The sequence below is a fragment of the Theobroma cacao genome, chromosome 10, assembly GCF_053813885.1.
Source record: "Theobroma cacao isolate CCN51 chromosome 10, ASM5381388v1, whole genome shotgun sequence".
Classification (NCBI taxonomy): domain Eukaryota; kingdom Viridiplantae; phylum Streptophyta; class Magnoliopsida; order Malvales; family Malvaceae; genus Theobroma; species Theobroma cacao.
Window position 1 is genome coordinate 1,310,802 of NC_142648.1, and position 22,725 is coordinate 1,333,526.

A 22,725-nucleotide genomic window follows, 5' to 3' on the forward strand; every position below is an offset into this window, starting at 1 on the left:
TAAAATAGGAAAGATAATTGCTTGGATTGGTGGATTCCAAATTCCATGAAAGGTTCTTTTTGCATAAAGTTTATTCCTTTTTTAAAAGTCAATAAGGCCATAGAAAGGCTAACCTAAAGCATCTAATTACGGGTGGTTTGCCCAATTAAGCATCAATTACCACAAAATTAATGGAACCAATAAACAGAACTCACCTTTAGCCCAATTCATTTTGGTGCAGGCCAATTTACAGCAAGCATATGCCAAAATTAAATAGTTTTAGGTTGTGCTATATCACAACACAAATTTCTACAAAACCCAATTTCCCCAACTAATCATTTTCAATTTATTTATAAAAAATCGATGATTATAATTATATATATATATATATATATATTAAAAATGCCACTTGGCATCTTAGTATCAAGAAAAACAAAGTTTCAAGATTCTTTCATGTCATAGCTCTACTTAATCTAAAGACTTATACATGGTTAATTGATATTTCTCCTTATTCCTTACAGCAAATTCATACTATTATTTATGCCATTGGTTCTGATTCTTTGCCAGCTTCAAGTCAGAGTTCTTTCTTTTTCAGCACAAGAGCAATGCTAATAGTCTTGGTTGCTTCTTTTCCATGCGAGTAATCCTCCACAAGAATCTATGTGGTTAGAGACAGAGTTAGCCAACTTTTATTGGGAGGTTAAAAATGGGAAAGGTCTAAGGATTAAAAATTTTTAAAACTAATACATTGAACTTAAAAAATAATCAAAAGATTCATAATAGATAATAATTTTATATAACATATAAATCAAAGAAATAAGAAAAGAAAAACTTACAGCAATTTTACAAGTATCAAATTTTACTTGAAAAGCATCTATTTCTTCAAGATTGAACCTAAGACGCTTTGATTCATATTACTCTTTTTCATAATTTGAAGTATTGAGGCTTGATGACTCAAGTGTAGAAAAATTATTTAGAACTTACTCGTACTTTAATCAAATCTTTTTTTTTTTGTGAAAAGTGTTTTTATTGAATCTCTTATTGACCAAAGACTCCTAAACTATTCGAAAACTTATACAATTACATGAAAAAAACACTCGAAAAACTTGATGACGGTTCAAAGAGAACAAAAACGCCCAACAACCAAAAGAAGTGCAGCACATGAGACCACTAACATAAAAAAACCTAAGACTAGATACTAATCAATGTACAGCCAACATCTAATATTCTAATTTTATTTGTATCTAAATTTAGAATACTAAATATAAAACTATAATGTATAAAATATAAATAGTTAAATACGATATATAAGATTTTACACAATAATTAAATATATAAATAATTAAATAATATAAGTAAAAAGAAAAAGATAAAAGATATAAATATAAATAATGATGGTGAGTGGTTTCCATCATTCTTTATCCACACTCAGAAGCTCATAAATTTCTTTTGAATAATGAAATGTGTTTTAATGGTGAGTTACAGAGAACAGACCAAAATAAAAATAAAATGACAAAAGAGAAAAAGAAAGAGGGAAAAAGAGGTGTGAAGAAACTTAAATTAGGGTAAAGTTAGGTAAGGTTTATGAGGTCATTTTATTATTTTTTATTTATATTAATAATAAAATAAAATATTATTTTGAGAGAACCATTAAAAATATATAGTAAACAAATAATTCCATAAATTTTTGAAGGGACCATTAAAACATATATATAAATAAATAATTCTAAAAAATTTTGGAGGAGCCATTTATATATATATATATATATATATATAATAATAATTTTTAAAATATTTGGGGAGCCTTTTTGTTGCATTACCCTCCGCCCTTGTGTGTGGCCTTGTCGTATAGCTTGTCCATCACCTCCTCCCCGAACTGATGTGACAAAATGGGCTCCGAAAAGCATCTGTGGCCTTTGATTCTTGATTCTAGGCTCGACCATCCATTTTGACACCCAATCCCCAGTGCAATTGTGTCAATGAACTCGGTTGTCAAAGAACCTTCCTTGCCTGCCAAGTACTCAACTTCTTCTTGGGAGGGATTGTAGTAGGGTATATTGAAGGAACCCTAATTTTTCTTCATCAATCAATCCCTACAACTACAAATGGCCAGGTAATTGAGTAAACAATCAAACGTTATTGACTGAAAAAGAAGTGAAAATTTGGCATTTTACCTGTGAAACCAGGGAGGATAAGGCCTCGGCATGGAAGAAGATCCCATTTGTAGCAGCTATCTTTGTTTGCGGGATCGGCAGTTTGCCGTCCATTAAACATCAAGACCATACGGCCACTAGGAGCGAGCTCTTGACATAGCTATTTAAAGAAATAAACAAAAAATATATATTTTAAGTATAATTTAACAGAATCCCATCTCATTTTGGATTGCAAACAGAGAAAAAAAAGAATATCAATTTAGGTGAAGGAAATACTCTGAACAAAGGAGAGGAGAAAATTGCTATGTTAAGAATGCAGGATTGACGGTCTCGACATGATCCTACCCTCTCTCTTTTGGACATGTTTACAAGTAATTTACTTGTTTGTTTTGGTTATGGCTGCCACTTTTAGCTGCAATTTAAAGATAAATTTGTGAACTGAGTAGAATCTCAAGCTTTCCATAGCAAAAGTAAACAAGTAAATTACTTGTAAACATATCCAAAAGAGAGAGGGTAAGATCATGTCGAGACCATCAATCCTGCACGATCTTGACATAGCTGTTTTTCTCCATCTCCTTTGTTCATGAAGACCATATCCTTCACCTCCATTGATAATTTCTTTTTTCTCTCATTTGGAATCTAAAGTAACTGTATTTCTTGGAATGCTCCCAAGTACTTAAAAACCATCTTGCTTCGTGTGGTTTATATAATTACTAGCACAAAGCAACTCGCCATTGCTTTGCTTTTCTCTCTAGTGATTATGTGATATCCTGACACTGGCACGCTTTTTAATATTGGTGGAAACATTTTTCAATTCTCCCAGCTTATCATGCAAAACGACACAAACAATTTCACTACGTGGGGCTTAATATCATCTCTCCTTTTGTTGTATGGCTTGTGCCATCCTTTTCTTTGGGGACATGCTTCGCACTCCTTATTTTACTTGATATTTATAATTTTTTATTATAAATTTAAATAATAGAATTATATTTTACTTATACATATTTTAATTTAATCATTTTAATTGTGTTAATCGAATCAATTGTATAAATAAATTATAAATTATATAAATTTTAACTATATTAATCGTGTTGTACCGTATAATATTTAACTTGACATATTTAATAAACATGTTAACTGTATCGTGTCATGCTATACGTTTATTAAACATATTCGTATATGTGTTTAAGATCTTGATACGATTAATTAATCATGCTATCTTCGTATTTACTCGTATAATTATTCATATCTCATATTTACACAAAACAGTTTAAGATACCAAAACACGAATTATCAAGTCTAATTCTGTCATATGAAGACAAATCTCTACCAAACCCAATTTTCTCAATAAGTCACTTTCAATTTATTTGTAGCAAATATATATATAAATTAAAAAATATCACTTGACATCTTAGTTCCGAGAAAACAAAGTTTCACAAGATACTTTCGTGAAGGGATACAATCAGCTTCCTAGCGTTGATTACTTGGAGACCTATGCTCTAGTGGCTAGATATGATACATTACGTCTGTTGCTTGCACTTTCAGCTGCTATGGGTTGGAATGTATGTCATCTGGACATTAAATCTGCATTTCTCAAAGGAATGCTTCAGGAAGAGATCTATGTTCAACCACCTGAAGGTTTTGAATTAGCTTCTGATCAGAATAAAGTTTACAAACTGCATAAGGCCTTATATGGCTTGAAGCAAGCCCCCGGATCATGGTACAACAAGATCGACACTTATTTGACACAGTAAGGCTTTGTTAAGAGTTGTAATGAAGCTACACTCTATGTACTAAGTCTTGAAGGTAAATCTCCTTTGATTATCTCACTTTATGTGGATGACTTGTTGGTTACAGGAGGAGATGTTGCTGTCATGAATGAGTTTAAGCAGAAAATGTTTAAGGAATTTGACATGACTGACATAGGGGCTATAAATTACTTCTTGGAACTCAGAATTAAGCAGAATGTTGATGGTATAATATTATCATAAAAGAGTTACATCATGGAAGTCTTGAAAAGATTTCACATGGATCAATGTAAGCCATCTGCAACTCCACTTGCTGTTAATGAGAGGTTCTCTGCTAAGAGTGGTAGCAGACTTAATGATCTTTCTCATCTCGTCCTGACATCATGTTTCTAATCAGCTTGTTATTGAGGTTTATGAAGGAGCCTACCAATTTTCACCTTGCTGCAGCAAACCAAATCCTGTTTTTCATGGTAAGACAAAGCATATCCAAGTTAAGCACCATGCAATTAGGGATGCTGAACAACAAGGAAATGTCAATGTGCGGTACTGTCCATCTAAAGACCAGTTAGTAGATATAATGACAAAGATACTGCCTAAGCGAAGACTTGAATTCCTCATAAGCAATCTGAATGTGCTAGATACAAGTCTTAAAGAGGAGTGTTATGAAGTTAAGACTTGTATGTAGTCAGCACGTGGACAGCATCTTAATTAAGTTTGCTTTTGTATATTATATCCGTTTGCTTCATTGTACTGGTCATGAAAAATGCTTGTGTTACCCCTGTTCCTTACGTGTTCAGGTGCATGTAATTAGGCTAAACACTTGTTTTGCTGTTTTACAAGTGTCCTTCATGCATGTTTTGTATATAAGCTTTATGTTTATCATTAATGAATCAAATCAGTATACAACCTTGTTACCATACTCTACTTTCTCTTGCTCTTTGTTAGCTTCTATTTTTCATGTACTTAACAGAACTTTTAGCCTAATTCATCTCAAGAAACCATAACAGTATTTCCTTCACCTCCATTGTTTTTCTCTGTATTGATTGTGTGATATCTTGACACTAGCGGGCTTTTTAACATAGCCTTCCTTCGTCAGACATTTTTCAACCCTCCCAGCTCATCATGCAAAACGACACAAACAATTTCACCTTGTGGGCTTAATATCATCTCTCCTTTTCTAGTATTATATGTCCCATCCAGTTTGATTAATTTGATTGATTTAGTTAAATTCGTTAAAAGGTTTGATTAAGTCGATCTTATCTATTTACTTTGGTTAAAAAATTTTTAAATTGGTTAACTAACTTAATTGACTTTGAAATTAGTATATTTTTAAGGGTTTATATTACATATATGCACTCACATAATTTTTTTATACATATATATAAATGAAGGGTTAGATTTAATCATCAAAAGGGATTTCCTTATCTATATTCACTCTCACATTTATTCTATACTTCTATTTGAATAAATTATTTCTATTTAATCATCAAGCATCAAAGAATAAAAAAATAAAATTCACTTTATTTAAACATTAATATTATTGATATAAATATAATCATAGATAAAGTTTTATAAAATTAAACATAATACAAAATAGAATGAAAACTGTGCCCTAAACATAGTTCTCAAGCCAGTGCGACCAATATTTTAACACATCTCAATTTAAGCTTACAATCCATGATTTATAAGCACTAACATACTAACATCATGGGTCAATACAGGTACTTTGCCTGACCAAAAGATGTAAGCAAGCCAAGCTCAATTGGTATTTTCACCTTATTCCTTGGCAAATCAATATACTATCAAATACCCTGAATGACACAAGTTTCAGGGTCAGATGTCTTTCTTTTTCAGCACAGCAACAATATTGACAACCATGGTTGTTTGTTTTCCCAACTTGTAATCTTCAACCACAATTTGTGTCACCTTCTCATATAACTTGTCCATTATTTCCTCTCCAAACTGGTGTGAGATCCATGGTTCAGAAAATGCTCTCACGTTTTTGGCTCTCGATTCTGCACTCGCCCATGCATCCCCAACCTCCACTTTGATTGTGTCTATGAACTCAACGGTGAAAGAACCCTCTTTCTCCACTAAATCCTCAACTTCTTCTTGGGATGGAGTGAAGGTTGGTGCATTGAAGGAATCTAATTTGTCTTTATCAATCAATCCCTGTTTGATTATATTCACTTGGAATTATATTATGTCAAGTTAAGTAACTCGATCAATGAATAAACACATCTTAAATGTATAAATTTACTTGTGAAATTAAAAAGTTCTACTTTCAATGTATAGAATAATAATTAAAAAAAAGGATAAAATTTGATAATATTTCACCTTCGAAACCATGTAAGATATGGCCCTGGATAGGAGTTCAAAGTGGTACAGACTTTCTTTGCCTATGGGATCCCCAGATTTCCTTCCATTAATTGTGAAGAGGATGCGTCCGTTAGGTACCATCTCTGGTGATCGACATTTCAAGAACAAAAGGAAATCTTCTTGAAATTGAGAAAGGTATGCCTTTCTTACTTTAAGAGGGCTGGTTTCTGATATGTGGATACTCCCCTTGTTTAGTGGTAACCCTCTTTCACATGTGATTTTTGGTGCCTTTATCATGGGTTCCAAATGATTAGTCAAAATGCATTCCATGAATTATACCCAAATTTCTATTTGTATTAAGTTAAAAGTATATATTTAGGGTAATTCATGAATATATAATGCTGTAAATAACCTTTTTAACAAACAAATTAAGTTGATAATTATAAAATTCAACATATATATGATAGTTATAAGTATAGAAGTATGACCCTTAAATATATAAAATAAATTAGATAATCGTATCGTGATACTCATTCTGAATCAAATTAGTTTAAAATAATAACTATGTTGTTAGTGACTTTTTTTATCTTTTGAAATACTTATATTTATATGTAAATAATAGTTATAACTATGAATTTTCTGATCCCTCCAAATATAGAAAGAATTCAAACAAAAATATTCGTGTTAAAAATATGACTGTATCCGACGCTCATCAAATCTCATTAAACCTAAAGATGCTTTTATCAGAAAAACTATAAAAAATCTCACCTTAGAGAGCCAATGTATCCCATAAGACGAATGCACAAGATGCATGGAGTTCCGAGGGAAAAGCCTGTCATAAAAGGAACCAGGAGCACCCATGGCAAACCGTGGAACATCCTTATATTTTTTCTTGAATGACAGACAACCCTTTGAACAGTGTGTTAAAATCATTCCCCACCAAATCATTCAGGTAAAACTGGATTTCCGACATCTGACATTCCGATCCACCGCAATTCTTCGCCACGCTCTCTAACACCGTCGACATCACCGTGAAAGTGCTGGGACCCGAAGAACAACCCAAGTCAGCCACGTTGAAAAATACTTCGCCGGGGCTCGAACAGAACTTTTCTTTCAACACAGACTCGACTACCTTGTAAACCATCGGCTGTGCCACGGCTGCCAGCTTGTCCTGCATTTAACAAATATAAAACTTGAAAACATATAAAAAAAGAAGAAAAAGAAGAAGAAGAAGAAGGGAAGGGAAAAGACCGTCAATCCTGCACTCTTGACATAGCTGTTTTCTCCATCTCCTTTGTTCATGAACACCATATCCTTCACCTCCATTGTTATTTTTTTTTTCTCTCTGTTGGAATCTAAAGTAACTGTATTTCTTTGGAATTCTCCAAGCACTTAAAAACGTCTTGCTTTGTGTAGTTTATATAATTACTAGCACAAAGCAACTCGCCATTGCTTTGCTTGTCTCTGTATTGATTATGTGATATCCCGGCCCTGGCACGCTTTTTATATAGCTTGAGACAATTTCCAATCCTCCCAGCTCATCATGCAAAACAATTCTGAAAAAGATGTAAATTGATTGTGTAATATCCTGACATTTTTTAATCTCCCCAGCTCATCAGGAACGGTCCCCAAAGAAAAGAGGGGGCGGCAAATTTTTGTCCTGCTTCGCACTCCTTCCAATAGCTCCTTCTCTTCGAATAGCACAAGCCACAATGGTCTACACCCTTCAACACTTTGCTCCATTTAAGCTTGCGGTCCATGATAAAAACCATTAACATAACAACATCATAGGTCAGTACCTGTACTTTGCCTAATCAAAATATGTAAGTCAAGTCAAGCTCAATTGGCATTTTCATTTTATTTCTTAGCAAATTAAAACTACTACTTCCCTGAATGACACATAAATTTCAAGGTCAGATGTCTTTCTTTTTCATCATAGCAACAACACTAACATTCATGGTTGTTTGTTTCCCCAGCTTGTAAGCCTCGACAAGAACTTGTGTCACCTTATTATATAACTTGTCCATTATTTTTTAAATCAATCAATAAATAAGCATATCTTAAATGTATAAATTCGTTTGTGAAATTAAAGGGCTACTCTCGATATATAAAATAATAATTAAAAAATGGGTAAAATTTGGTAGGATTTCACCTTTGAAACCATATAAGATATGGCCTTCAATAGGACTTCAAAGTGGTAGATGTTTTCCTTACCTATGGGATCCCTAAGTTTCCTTCCATTAATTATGAAGAGGATGCTGCCGTTAGGTATCACCTTTGGAGATTGACATTTCAAGAACAAAAGAAAGTCCTCTTGAAACTAATTAAGAAAGGTATGCCTTTGTGATTGCAGGAGGGTTGGTTTCTGACATGCGGATAATACTTATTTGTTGATTCACATAAATACTAATATTGTTATGATGATTTATATTTATTGATATTGAATTTTATTATATTTAATAATTGTTATAATGTTTATAATTTTTTTATTGTAAATTTAAATAATAGAATCATAATTTACTTGTAAATATTTTAATTTAATCATATTAATCGTATCAATTGTGTACACAAGTTATAAATTATATATATTTTAATCATATTAATTGTGTCTTATAAAATTTAACTCAGCACACCTAATAAACGTGTTAGTCGTGTCGTATCGTATTACATATTTATCAAACATATCCGTGTATATCTTTAAGATCTTGATACAATTAATTAATCATATCATGTTTATCTTTACTCGTATAATTGTTAATATCTCATGTTTACACAACACAATTAAGAAACAAAAATACAAATTATCAGGTCTAGTTCTATAATGTCATGAGATAAATCTCTACCAAACCTAATTTTCTCAATAAGCCACTTTCAATTTATTTATAGAAAGTAGATATATAATTATATATGTAGATTAAAAAATGTAACTTGACATCTTAATACCGAGAAAAAGAAAGTTTCACAAGATCATACCATTATTTTTTTTTCTCAATCAAAGATAAAGATTTTATTATCAAGAATTTGATACAAAATCTTGGCATAACCAAGAAACAGCGAAGACTTAGTACAAATCGTCTAACCAGCACACTGCATAAATCCAAATAAACACCATAATTCATACCATTATTTATGCCATTGATTCTGAATCTTTGGTCAAATTCTTTCCTGAATGACCCAGAAATCAGCTCCAGGTCAGAGTTTTTTCTTTTTCAGCACAACAGCAATGCCAATGTTCTTGGTTGCTTCTTTTCCATGCTTGTAATCCTCCACCAGAATCTGTGTGGCCTTGTCGTATAGCTTGTCCATCAGCCGTTCCCCGAACTGGTGTGACAAAAGGGGCTCCGTAAAGCATCTGTGGCCTCTAATTCTTGATTCTGGGCTCGACCAATATCCATTTGGACCCCCAATCTCCAGTTCAATTGTGTCTATGAACTCGATTGTCAAAGAACCTTCCTTGTCTACCAAGTACTTAATTTCTTCTTGGGAGGGATTGTAGTAGGGTACGTTGAAGGAATCTAATTTTCCTTCATCAACCAGTCCCTACAAAATGGACCAACAATGAGAACAACCAAGCGTAGCTGAGTGAACAATCAAAAGTCAGATTAAAAAAGAGTTGAAAATTTGGCATTTTGCCTGTGAAACCAGGTAGGATAAGGCCTCAGCAAGAAGATCCCATGTGTAGCAGGTATCTTTGTTAGTGGGATCTGCAGTTTGACGTCCATTGAAAATCAAGACCACACGGCCATTAGGTGCCAGCTCTTGAGACCGGAATTTCAAGAGAGAAGAGAAGTCTTCTTGGAACTGAGAAAGATATGCCTTTGTCACCGCAGGAGGGCTGGTTTTAGACATGTAGATCTTCCCCTTGTTTAATGGTAACCCTGCTTCGTTTGTGATTTTTGGTGCCTTGAAAATTCGTCCAAAGTCGTTAATCATATAGGTTGATGTATTTTGCGAGAAGTAGTAATAAATTAAAGAAAAAGTGGCACACCTCAGAGAGCCAGTGTACGCTATAACAGGAATATACAAGATGCATGGAGTTCCGAGGGAAAAGCCGGCCATGGAAGGAACCAGGAGCACCCATAGCAAACCATGAAACCTTCTTATATTTTTCTTGAACCACAGACAACCCTTTGAACAGTGTGTTGAAATCGTTTCCGACTAAATCATTCAAGAAAAACTGGATTTCTGGCATTTCGCGTCCCATTTCCCCGCATTTTTTCAAGATGCTCTCTATCACTGTTGACATGAATTCAAGAGGTTGGGGACCTACAGCACACCCCAGGTCAGCTACGTTAACAACTTGAAGTGGGATTGAATGATCAGTTTCTGTGAAGAGAGATTGAACAGCCTTTGGAACTATCGGCTTGGTTATGGCCATCACTTTTATCTGCAATAAAAGAAAAATCTGTAAAATGATTAGAAACTCAAGGTTTCCATAACCAAAACAAACAAGTAAAAAGATATATATATATATAGAGAGAGAGAGAGAGAGAGGGCATAAGATCATATCGAGACCGTCAGTGCTTCAGCCTTAACATAGCTATTTTCGCCTACTCCGTTGTTCATGCAGAGTACGTCCTTCACGGCCTCCATCGTTTTTCTCTGTATTGATCGTGTGATATCCTAACACTGGCACGCTTTCAAATATAGCCTTCCTTGCTTGAGACATTTTTCAACCGTCCCAGCTTATCATCATGTAAAACAATTCCTCCACGTGGGAACACGAATCTTCATCCCATCACGTATTCTTATTTAGTTACAGGGATAACATACTTTATTTTGTTTCTGTCTACAAATCTAAATTAATTGTGTAATATCCCGACATTTGTCAATAGCCTTCCTTGGTGAAGACATTTTTCAATCCTCCCAGCTCATTCGAAACGGTTCCCAAAGACAAAGATGGGGCAAACCATACCAAAAAAGGAAAGATGATGTCAAGCCCACGTTGTGGAACTGTTTTGCATGATGAGCTGGGAGGATTGGAAAAAATAAAATTAAAAATCATGACTGAAACCAACACCATTTCCAAAGAGAAAAACCATGATTGAAAGATGGAAGGATGAAAAAAATAAGTTTTTAATTTTATTATTATTTTTCATTAATAGTTTTTAATTTACTCGTTATTTATTACCGGATATGTACAGGTTTATACTAATGAAATTCATGCTTTTCAAAAAATAAATTACAAGATAACATATTTTACACTATAGGCATTAATTAGACAATTAAAATTCATATATAAGACAGGGAAGGAGGGGAAAAATTTTTGTCCTGCTTTGTACTCCTTCCAATACCTCCTTCATTTTGAATAGCACAGGCTACAACGGTCCACACACCCTTCAACACTTGCTCCATTTAAGCTTGCAGTCCATGACAATAACCATTAATATAATGACGTCATATATAGGTTAGTACATGTACTTTGCCTGATAAAAATATGTAAGCAAGCCAAGCTCCATTGGCATTTTCACCTTATTCCTTAGCAAATTAAAACAGCTAGCTAATTCCTTGAATGACACATGAATTTTAGAGTCAGATGTCTTTCTTTTTCAGCACAGCAACAACACTAACATTCATGGTTGCTTCATCATATCATATAACTCGTCCATTACTTCTTCTCCAAACAAGTCAAAAGATATAGAGAGAGAGAGAGAGAGAGAGGGTATAAGATCATATCGAGACCGTCATTACTGCAGCCTTTACGTAGCTATTTTCTCCTTCTCTTTTGTTCACGCAGAGTATTTCCTTCACGGCCTCCATTGTTTTTCTCTGTACTGATCATGTGATATCCTGACACTGGCACGCTTTTCAATGTTGCCTTCCTTCTTGAGACATCTTTCAATCCTCCCAGCTCATCATGCAAAACAATTCCACCACGTGGACTTAACATCATCTTTGCTTTTTTGGGAGAGCTTGTCCCTTCTTTTTCTTTGGAAACACGTTTCTGATGAGCTGGGATGTGATACCGATATGGGGAAAAAATTAAAAAATGATGTTCACACCCTTCTCAAGTTGCTCCACATCCTTCTGATTCGTTCACATGCAAGTTAAAAACAAAACGTTTGAGTCGGTTTCTATGAGATTTGGTAGCCCCCTTTAGCCATATCTGATGAAGCTAGTCTAGAAGGATCCATGTGATGTGAACCTACCAAATTAACAAAAACTTATACATGCGGCAGAAGATTTTTGTTCCAGGTTTAGTGCGGTCCACCATTCAATTGATGGTTTCTATTTTTTTCTCTGCAGATCTAAATTGATTGTGAAATACCCTGCAAGCTTTTAGGAAATTTGAATTTGTTAATATTTTATATATTCATATTTCAAAGATATATTTTTAAAAATTTTAAACTAGTTTTAAATCAATATATATTAAAAGATAGATAAAAAGACAAAGAATTTTAAACGAGTTCCAGCTCTATTTATTCTCTGCTAACAAGATGCGAATTTCATCATGGAACTTGCGTGGTGCAAGTTGTTCATTAAAAACTCAAAAAGTTTGTCAATATGTCTGACCCAATAAGGTTAGTATGCTACACTTGCAAGAACGGCAAGTTGTGGAGGAGTTCTTAGGAATTTCGCAGGGTTTGTTGTTGGTATTTTCTTTGGTTCTATTAGCTGCCAGAATTCTTTTATTCCATACAATTATCTCAGCCAAAGAAGTCATGCATAGTGCCAAACTTGATCTAGTTGAGTAGGTTGAGTGAAAGGCTTTTCTTGTTTATGTTCTGGCGTTGTGTTTTTCAGCAATCATGTACAAGTCATGGGTTGAGATAAGATAATAAGGAGACTTGGGATCTTTTACAGGTGACAAGGTTGACATAGTAACTGTTGATTCCGCCATTGATTCAACAAATTTCACACAATACAGAGTAACTTTCTACTATATTTGAAAACAACTAGAAACAAAATTCGCAACAAATTCAAGATCAGATGAAAAATTCAGAACCCTAACCTATAGTTACTCTGATACCATGATTGAAGATGCTCTGAAGTTTAATGAATCGAAAGGAAAGCCAGAGAAAAAAAACTGCGTATATTTCTTATCAATGCTCAGTTATTACAACAGTTTTTATACAAGCAATTGACCAATAAGAAACCAGCTAGAAAACTAACTAATTTACTAACAATATTAACCTAGGTAAAATAACCACGATAAACTACAAAGCAGTAAAAGTAAAATTGTACAATTAATATAAATAAAACATGTCATTCTTCTTTCCTTAGTCTTTAGTCTTCTTCAATCTTAAGCTACAATCTTCATCAACAACAACAGCTTCAACTTATCTTCTGCTACTTTATGGCTTAATATATTGTTCTTTATGGATGTCAACGAGTAAAGTACCCGCTAATTTTGAGGTGTCCGACCCTAAATCTTATAAAAAATAAACTACTCAAATATTTTTTAAAATTACTACCCTAACCCTAACATATCCCCACTACTCTATAATTACCTTAACTCGTTTAAAAACCCGATTATGTAAAAAAATAATTAAAATACTATTCATGGATACCTAATTACCCGAATCCGAATCCATATCTATGTACAATAATATTTTTCTTACATATTCTATATAATTTACAAAAAATTCAATTAATTAAAACACACAAATGATAAAATTTAAGTTTAAATAATCTAAAAAAAATATTTCAAATATAATTAATAAATTTATTAGTTATAATTTTGGTAATGTTAACACAAAATAGAAAGCAAATATATTTATATTTAAAGTGTATATATACTAAAAGTATTTTAATATATATATATAATGGTAATTATATTTCTTATAAATGAATCCAATGTATATAAAGTATATATATTAAAAGACATTACAATTAATAATCATAGTTTCATTAATTAATTTAATTAACTATATAAGTTGATCCTTAATTACAAGAAATTAAAAAAAATAATTAAGTTTTTAAACTATTCTAATTTCACAACTTCTCTTGAGATTTATATGTTATAAGTTTATACAAACAAATATATATATAATGTAATTAATAATTTTATGAGTTATAATTTTTATAATGTTAACACAAAGTAAAAAGTAAATATGTTTATATTTAAAGTACAAATATACATATACACACACACACTCATATATATATATATATATATATATATATATAATAATTATATTCTTTATAAATGAACTTAACATATATAAAATATATATATTAAAGGACATTACAAGTTAATTAATAATTAAAGTTCATGAATTAATTTAATTAACTACACGAGTTTGTTCTTAATTACATGAAATTAAAAAAATAACTAGATTTCAAAAGTATTATAATCTCACAACTTCTCTTTAAGTTTATATATTATAAGTTTATATAAATAAAGTTATATATATTATAATTAATAATTTTGCAATGTTAACACAAAATAAAAAGTAAATATATTTATATTTAAAGTATATATATACTAAAAATATTTTAGTATATATATAATAGTAATTATATTTCTTATAAATTAACACAATATATAAACTATATATATTAAAAAACATTACAAGTTAATTAATTTTTTTTGAAAGGCCATTACAAGTTAATGAATAATAATAGTTTCACGAATTAATTTAATTAACTATATGTATTTGTCCTTAATTACATGAAATTAAAAAAAATAGTTAGGTTCCAAAACTATTCTAATCTCAAAAGCTCTATTTAAGTATATATGTTATAAGTTTATATAAATAATGGTATATATATTATAATTAATAATTTTATAAGTCATAATTTTTATAATGTTAAAACACAATATAGAAAGTAAATATATTTATGCTAAAAGTATATATATATATATATAATAGTAATTATATTCTTTTATAATATGATATGATATTCATATTATTTAAACATGATTAACAATCTAATAATTTTTTAATTTAAGTATATTAATGTCACCATTTTAATAATTACAGTAATCATACTTTTCATATATTTGTTAGTTTTTAACAAAAAAAATTACTTGTAAAGTTGGTAAAAATTGTATATTTTTAATTAATTATTAAAATAATAATAAAATATTTATAAATAGTAATCAGATTCGGTCAACGGGTATCCAATGGGTGATACCCAAATCCTACCCGAACTTGATACGGATAGTGAAATCACTACCCAAACCCGATTATAGGATATCCTAACCATATATAACCGGATCCGATATCTACGAGTACCCTGTAATAAGATATCCATTACCATCTCTATTGTTCTGCAAACCCTCTTGCTATAAAAGGTGAATCACGTGAAAGTGATAGTAAACGAACTTGCTATATTTGGGCCAAATTAATGCAACCTTTTTGTTGCATACATCATTTTTTAAACATGGAATACTTCAAATCAGAGTACCCCTTATGACTTTAATTCCATTGACAAATATAGCTATTCATTAAGAACACTTTCTCTTCTTCTTTCTTCTTTTTTTTATATGGAAATCAAGATTTCTTCCCATTGATATATCTTTTTCTCTCAAAAGAGATGGAAAAGAGGTGAAATTACATTTTACAAACGTTTGAGTTGGCATTCATTATTATTTGATTTTGAAACCTTTTTATAGAATGGGTTTTGTTATCACATGGCACTTTTCAAAGATAATGATATTATTATTTTATAATAATAATAATATATTAAATACATTGATTCACGATAATGTATTCTGATCGATACGTTAACAAAAAATATTACGTGATATGAAAATTTCTAAAATACTTATGAGTAAAAACTTTTATATATATACACACACGTGTAAGTTGAGATTTTGCAATAGGTACATTTATAATTTACCTTATCACATTTACGAATCTCTATGGCTTGAAAGTATTGAAATTCATTAATTATCAATATTGAAAGGTAAAAAGTACAAAAATAATTTTTTTGAAAGAAAAAATATAAAAATATGAATGTTAATAATAATAATAATAATTAGTTATCAACCCGTGCTACGCTGCGGGAGTTATTAATCTATATATAATTTGAGAAGATTATTTTATTTGTAGATTATTTTGAATAGTTAATAATAATATATTTTATTATGAAAAACATAAAATGGTCTTTGCAGATAAAACCATTTGATTAGGAAGTAACATGAAACTTTTTACATGACATAATGAAAAAGGCACCCAGAGTCTCAGCTTTAGCATTTCTTGTAAAATAACATAATGTATTTTGGTCTGGTGGTGCTTCTTAAAATGAAGAAATAATGCCCTAGATACAGCTTTTGAGTCATATGAAGCAGCCAAATTACTCACAGCTGGATCGTCTAGTCTGATCATTCAATGTTATATCCCTCTCTTCATATGATGGGAAAGAAAGAGTGCGGCTCTTCTCTTCAATGGACCAATCATCATCTTTGCATAGATAAAAAAGGAAAGAAGTCAAAATCAAAATGTAGAGAACAATCTCAGCACCTCAATCACCATAATTTCTTCATAAAGTTAAATTCGTTTTGAATGTATTTATTGTATCAGATAGGATCATTTATCAAATAACTTAATTACTAAATTCTTTTACTTGAAATCCTAAATGTCAATATTATACGTAAGTCATGAGTATCCCATCACCATACTTAACCACTGATATTTAATCTAAGCTATACAATTGTAATGATGTTGTTTCATGTTAAAGTTGAAAAATGAACTTATTGATTAATATATCAAAGAACTGCTAAACACACAACCAGTTGTAAGACATGTAGGTTTTAGCGTAAAAAAAACTAAGACTAATTTTTCTATTGATGGACAAACAAAACTAAGACTTGGAAGAAACTACAATGAAAAATAACTTGGAAAATGACTCATCCTCAACCTTGTTGCTTCCTATGGTGTCATATACCTTCATAATCAAAATGGTATATCATATGCTTTAGTCACCATCTTGCATGTACTGTTAAAAACAATTTCAACTCAACTTTATGCATTGGTGGAAGTGATAGAGCCTTGAATCACAAATATAAACCTAAGAATACTGTGTGTTCCAATATATCAAAATATATTGCCTTGTCCTATAAATAATCCATGGTAGTTGATGTAGTTGGAATGTCCTTTTTAATGAAAGTCAACTATTAGATTTTCTATTTTGGAACAGAATGGATGTTCGGGTAGCATTCGTACTCCCAATGTAGTCTAACATTCAACAACCATATACTTATCAATATTCATACCTCAATTCTCTATTTCATAACTAATTCTAGCTTTCAACTTATTTCCAACCTTATCAAAATAGCTCAATCTATGGCAAATCAACATATAATGCTCAAATCCTTTAAATTCTTCAACATTAAGCGAAATCTTTACCTTAGATGTTAGTTTGGCGCTTTCAAATCTCAAATCCCCAGCCACATTCAAGCACCAACAGCCACCAAGCTACAACATTAAATTTCTCATGAATAAACGGTTCAATTTAAAAATCAAATCGGTAAAAAGCTTTAAATTTACCTTAGGATTCATTTTTCAGCCTCCAAATGCCTTCTTTCAACCTCAAATTGGAGTAGGGGACAAGTCTTTTAAGAGAGGTAATGAAAAATGTAAGGAGTGACACGAACCAGACCTACCCAGACGTCAACATAGCCACATATGCCTTCAGCTGCTTCAAGGCCACCGCTTGTCTAGTTTGCGCATGAACATTCCTGGAAACATCGCTGCTTTTATTTGATATTTCTTTGCTCTCGATTAGAGAGAGTTGAAACCAAGCTGTGCTTGGCTTTTTTGGTAATGACATTTTATAATTTGATTTTTCAATAGGCGGAAGAGACGAGGTGGGGACGAAAAGAGCCAAAAAAAAATTGAAAAGTCGAAAATAACCTCCAAACATATTAAAATACCAAAGACAGATGTTAGGTGCAGACAAATGTAGGTGGGATTCATTATACTTTAGATAATAAAATAATCGAATCTTGTCACAATAGATCAAATCCGGCTTGGCCTTGGCCGAATCCAACCATATAGGACCGGGTCTGTATAGTTCATGATCGATCCTTGTTTTTATGATTAAATTAATTAAAATTTTAAATACATAATGAAAACATATATATATATATATATATATAAAAGGCCCACTTACCTCAAACTTGGCCCAAATATGTTAAAAATGGACCGACGTTAAGCTCTGGGATATATAAACTCGGCCCAGATAAATCAACTCTCAAAATTCCTATCATCTCCCCCCCCCAAAAACCCTAGCTTTCTCTCCGTCACTTCCTTCACTTTCTCAGACCGAAAGGAGATCGGGGGAGACAAGATGGCGGCCAGCGAGCACACCGTTTTGCAGTTCAATGCGCCGTCAACAGCGAGTCTGTCGGCGAAGGTTCACCCTCTCGTCATATTCAACATCTGTGATTGCTACGTGAGGCGTCCCGACCAAGCCGAACGCGTCATCGGCACTCTCCTCGGCTCCGTCCTCCCTGACGGCACTGTCGATATCCGTAACTCCTACGCCGTTCCTCATACCGAATCCTCGGAACAGGTCTGTTAATCTCTTATCTTCGAAAATTTTGTAGTTTTTGGCTCGAGATCTGTTTTAGTTTGGATTGAAACAGTTTCCTCAACATGAAGATTTCTCAAAAAGAGAATTAAATCATGTTATTTGGTCTTGAAATTGCCAGTGAGGTTTGCGTTCTAGCTATAGTTAGGGATTCTGGTTTTGCCGTTTGCGAATTGGAATTGGTGATTCTTGTGCTAAATTTCAAGAACATTTAATTGAGTGACTAAGTGATGAAGATGAAATCTTTTACATTCAAGTGCTTTGCGTATTTGATTCATATGCACGTTGGCCTTTTAAGTGATGCAGTAGTTATCTTTACTCTGAAGTTTGCTAAGTAATACTAAAGAAGACAATGTTTTCATAGGCTTGAGCAGTTGAGACTTCCTTTTTTTTATTGCTTTTGTAATTTTTTCAATATGGTACGGCTGCAGGTTGCTTTGGATATAGAATACCATCATAATATGTTAGTCTCCCACCAAAAAGTGAATCCGAAAGAAGTCATTGTCGGATGGTAATTCTCAATACTCCTACCAAGTTTTTATTTATTTATTTTTTTTGTTTGAAGAAGAAGAAAGATATAGCTGTTGTAGCACTTCAGTTCCATTAGGGTATTATGCAAATATAAGACTGTTCATATTAAAAGTGTCTCTTCAATATGTTTTTCTTTTTTCCTACTGTCACAATCTAACTGATTGATTGCCAAATGCGAGTTTGTACATTTCTGTAATAGTGCAAACTAAGCCATTAATTCGATGTAACTTTGCAGGTATTCCACTGGGCTTGGAGTCACAGGTGGTAGTGCATTAATCCATGATTTTTATTCTAGGGAAGTACCTAACCCTGTTCATCTGACGGTGGATACGGGATTTAGGAATGGAGAGGGTACAATAAAGGCTTCTGTTTCTGTCAATTTATCTCTTGGAGACCTACAACTTGCTGCTCAATTCCAAGAAATTCCTCTTGATACACGTATGGTTGAAGCTGAGCGACTTGGATGTATGTATACACTTAAACTATCTTAGATAACATCTTGATTTCATTAAGATATTGTCTACTCTCTCTCTCTCTCTCTTTCTCTAAAACACTTACACTTGTATGCATGCACACTTGAACACATATTCTCATACCTAGCTCTATGCTTGTGTGAGAGGTTTCTAGCTGCAATAGGCAGAGGAGTACACTTGATCTTTTTTTAGGGTGTTTAGAATGATAACTAAACTCCTGTCGTGGTAGTAGAAGCTCGACATCCTCCCTCCTACATTTATCCTAGAGTGTTTCTGGTGAAGAGGAATGTTTATATGTTAGTTATTAAGTAGTTCTGCCCAGCATGTTTTTATCGTCTTTCTTTCACCCATGACCACATATAAGAAATCTTTTACGCAATGCGATTGAGAAGATTCTGCTGTGATACAATCTAATTAAAGAAATTTGTTGTAAAAATAGTCGACATCCTCAAGACGACAGCAGTTGACAAACTGCCAAATGATTTGGAAGGAATGGAAGTCACAATGGAAAGACTATTGGCTTTGATAGATGACGTCTACAAATATGTTGATGATGTTGTGGTAGGTAATTTTGCTCGTATCTTTATTTTATTCTCAACTGCTGCCTTGTATAACATTTTGTTTTCATTCTCAGGAAGGGCGGGTTGCAGCTGATAACAGCATAGGTAGATTTATAGCAGATACAGTAGCATCCTTACCTAAACTATCTCCTCCAGCCTTTGATAAGCTTGTGAATGACAGTCTGCAGGTAAGATAAAGTTTAATTTATTTCCGAGTATCATAACAATTGTTTGAACTTAGCATTGAAACAAAGTTTTGGTGCTTTGGCGGTAAAAACCTTTGGTCCTAATTCAACAAAGCAAATTTCTTAGTTCGGCCAATGGTCTTCTAGGATATTAATTCATGGAGTATTTGTTTAAGTTTTAAGATCCTATCTGTCGTGGACATCTGCTTCTAATTGCACCTACAATTTCTCGTGGTTCTTGCCTCTTGCAGGATGAGTTGCTGTTACTATACTTGTCAAGCATCACCAGGACACAACTCGGCTTAGCAGAAAAGTTGAACACAGCTGCTCAGGTCCTGTAACTTCTGTCCAAGCGATAAGTTTCTGTACCAAGGCAATCATACTTTGTGGGTTGTGGCCATTATTTTCCGAGAAGGTCGTGTAATACTTATTTGTGGTTTTGAGTCTGAAAAATCGCCCTGTAGTTGCCCAGTGGCTTATCATAAACACTACCCTCCTCCAGTGAGGTTGAATTAAATTTTGTTTTTAATTTGTTTTCGTTTCTTTAGAAATCGCACTTATCTCATAATCTAAAAGTCTTATTTATGAATGGAAACATCCTTGGATGACCCTCCTTGCCCTGTCCGGCTATGGTGATTGAAGTGAGGATCGGCTTCTAACTTTGGAAGTTTATTCTGTTATTTCAGTTTCTGACAATTGAGATTGTGCTTTTTTTGAGAATGATGATATGTAGGCATTGTCATGTATTTCAATATGTAAATAACAGAATATGGAGATGTTTCCTTTTTGGGCCTCGATCTTACCAATTACCGAGGGTTGTCCTTGGGCCCAAAAGACGTGGGGTAGCTGACTTTGGGCCCAATGTGCATTCAAGTCATGGGTTGATAACGGGAATCCAATCTAATCTTTCTCTCACTTTCTACAGCTTAGGGCGGTGTGGTGTTCAAATTAATTATCAATAGCTCAGTAATTTAGTGGTCATTTACTCAATTATAAGTCGTAGCTTCAAAACTAAGGGTATTGTTTAAGATTAATCTCGAAATTCATTGCATTAAATATCAATTTTTACATTTAATACAAAAATATTATCCACACAAGTCATTAAATCTAAACAAAAAATTAGTAACCATCACATTCAATACTAGTTGATATTTAGTAGACATTAAATTTCACTGTTATTAATTTTTCGTTATAATTAAGAACTAGTGTGGGTAAAAATTGAAATAATGACTTCTTTCAATATAACAAAAATAATAGAAATTTTTTTTCGCATTAAATATAATAGTTTAAAGATTACTTTATCATTTAAGTTAAATTATTTCTATAAACAAACTTATTAACTAACCTCATAAAATAATACACTTAAAAAGCACTCAATACCAAAATTTTACTCAAAACACTAGAGGGATTGACGCTGCTAACTGATTAGTCACAGGTTCTAAAAACAAGCCTCGAGCTAATTTAACCCCATGTGTTGTCTTGTGATTGGTCATCATCAACCTAGCTATGTCCATCAGTATCTCTGTCCCCTCCCCCTAACACCCATCTGTCATGTCCACCATTTAAGCTGTCCATTTCCTCTTCCTATGATTGGGTCTCAAGAATGTTTTCTGCTCCCCCCCTCCCCCCCCCCCTGATTACGCTGCCTGTTATCAGATCATCACCCACCCTTCCTAGTTAATTAATACAGCATTCATGGATTTACCGACAAAAAGTGGTGGAAACAAACAACAAAAAGAGAAAAGACCAGACAAAAAGGAGGAGAGGAAGTCGTCGGGAAACTTGGGGCGGGCCTAGATTTCACGCGTGCCCTATATTTTCTCTCCCTTGTTCTCTCTCTCTCTCTCTCTCTCTCTCTTTATATATATATATATATATATAAAAACCCAATTAGGGTTTGCTTTCTTTTCTTCCTCGTTAGTTTCTCAGTGATTATAACATCTTTTTTTGGTGCCTTTTTTGTCCTTGCATGGTGGGATTTATATGGTCCTAGGATCTACGTGGACAACACATATCAGAAACCCGACAATCATACCCAGACACACAATCTTTGTTGGCTCTTTCTCCAATCTCACCAGTACCCTCCCTTTGGCCCCTCATTGCACTTTGAAAGTTAGAGATCTTTAGGGTTTAAATTATATGTTTGGTGACATAGTGACGGCAGTGCTCAAAGCAAAGAAAGGATTAGGTTTCTTTCCAATTCCAAATCTATATATGATTATTATACAATGTTTGCCTAGAAGTTAGAACGCACTGCCAAGTGCTAAGAGACAATTTCTTCTCCTAATTTTTTT

At 32.8% G+C, this 22,725-nt stretch overlaps 2 protein-coding genes, 2 long non-coding RNA genes and 1 pseudogene across 6 annotated transcripts; 1 reads left to right on the top strand and 4 right to left on the bottom strand.

The window, feature by feature from the left end:
• Window positions 1-485: 485 nt before the first annotated feature.
• On the bottom strand, window positions 486-2,808 carry LOC148760236 (uncharacterized). 2 transcript variants are annotated; one of them, XR_016023169.1, is made up of 4 exons: window positions 2,664-2,808; window positions 2,154-2,544; window positions 1,800-2,078; window positions 486-637 (listed from the first exon to the last, which is right to left on the bottom strand). It is a non-coding gene; the product is annotated as an uncharacterized LOC148760236 (long non-coding RNA). The 2 variants fall into 2 exon arrangements; XR_016023168.1 differs by having other exon boundaries at window positions 488-637; window positions 2,154-2,806.
• A 2,830-nt stretch (window positions 2,809-5,638) lies between these two features.
• LOC148760237 (7-methylxanthine methyltransferase 1-like) lies at window positions 5,639-7,994 on the bottom strand (annotated as a pseudogene). Its single transcript, XR_016023192.1, has 4 exons — window positions 7,451-7,994; window positions 6,968-7,370; window positions 6,218-6,487; window positions 5,639-6,052 (listed from the first exon to the last, which is right to left on the bottom strand). The product of XR_016023192.1 is annotated as a 7-methylxanthine methyltransferase 1-like (transcript).
• A 1,175-nt stretch (window positions 7,995-9,169) lies between these two features.
• Window positions 9,170-10,915, bottom strand: LOC18585932 (putative 7-methylxanthine methyltransferase 5). Its single transcript, XM_007009008.3, has 4 exons — window positions 10,715-10,915; window positions 10,188-10,586; window positions 9,833-10,102; window positions 9,170-9,739 (listed from the first exon to the last, which is right to left on the bottom strand). Exons 1-4 carry the CDS (start codon window positions 10,790-10,792, stop codon window positions 9,392-9,394), a joined length of 1,095 nt encoding a protein of 364 aa, XP_007009070.3. The 5' UTR covers window positions 10,793-10,915; the 3' UTR covers window positions 9,170-9,391.
• A 5,340-nt stretch (window positions 10,916-16,255) lies between these two features.
• LOC18585933 (uncharacterized) lies at window positions 16,256-17,779 on the bottom strand. Its single transcript, XR_001929704.2, has 3 exons — window positions 17,638-17,779; window positions 17,497-17,565; window positions 16,256-16,551 (listed from the first exon to the last, which is right to left on the bottom strand). It is a non-coding gene; the product is annotated as an uncharacterized LOC18585933 (long non-coding RNA).
• A 569-nt stretch (window positions 17,780-18,348) lies between these two features.
• On the top strand, window positions 18,349-21,039 carry EIF2 (eukaryotic translation initiation factor 2). The gene is made up of 6 exons (XM_007009018.3): window positions 18,349-18,664; window positions 19,114-19,193; window positions 19,449-19,678; window positions 20,126-20,247; window positions 20,321-20,434; window positions 20,683-21,039. The coding sequence occupies exons 1-6, from the start codon at window positions 18,440-18,442 to the stop codon at window positions 20,770-20,772; spliced, it is 861 nt and encodes a 286-aa protein (XP_007009080.3). The 5' UTR covers window positions 18,349-18,439; the 3' UTR covers window positions 20,773-21,039.
• Window positions 21,040-22,725: the final 1,686 nt, after the last annotated feature.

What these genes read in the sequence shown, in the direction of transcription:
- LOC18585932 (XM_007009008.3), bottom strand. Translation starts at nt 10,792, where the DNA reads ATGGAGGCCGTGAAGGACGTACTCTGCATGAACAACGGAGTAGGCGAA. An exon ending in GCGTACACTGGCTCTCTGAG is followed by an intron (nt 10,103 to 10,187) that starts GTGTGCCACTTT and finishes CGAATTTTCAAG; the next exon opens with GCACCAAAAATCACAAACGA. An exon ending in TATCCTACCTGGTTTCACAG is followed by an intron (nt 9,740 to 9,832) that starts GCAAAATGCCAA and finishes TCCATTTTGTAG; the next exon opens with GGACTGGTTGATGAAGGAAA.
- EIF2 (XM_007009018.3), top strand. Translation starts at nt 18,440, where the DNA reads ATGGCGGCCAGCGAGCACACCGTTTTGCAGTTCAATGCGCCGTCAACA. An exon ending in TGAAGCTGAGCGACTTGGAT is followed by an intron (nt 19,679 to 20,125) that starts GTATGTATACAC and finishes TTGTAAAAATAG; the next exon opens with TCGACATCCTCAAGACGACA. An exon ending in TTGTGAATGACAGTCTGCAG is followed by an intron (nt 20,435 to 20,682) that starts GTAAGATAAAGT and finishes TGCCTCTTGCAG; the next exon opens with GATGAGTTGCTGTTACTATA.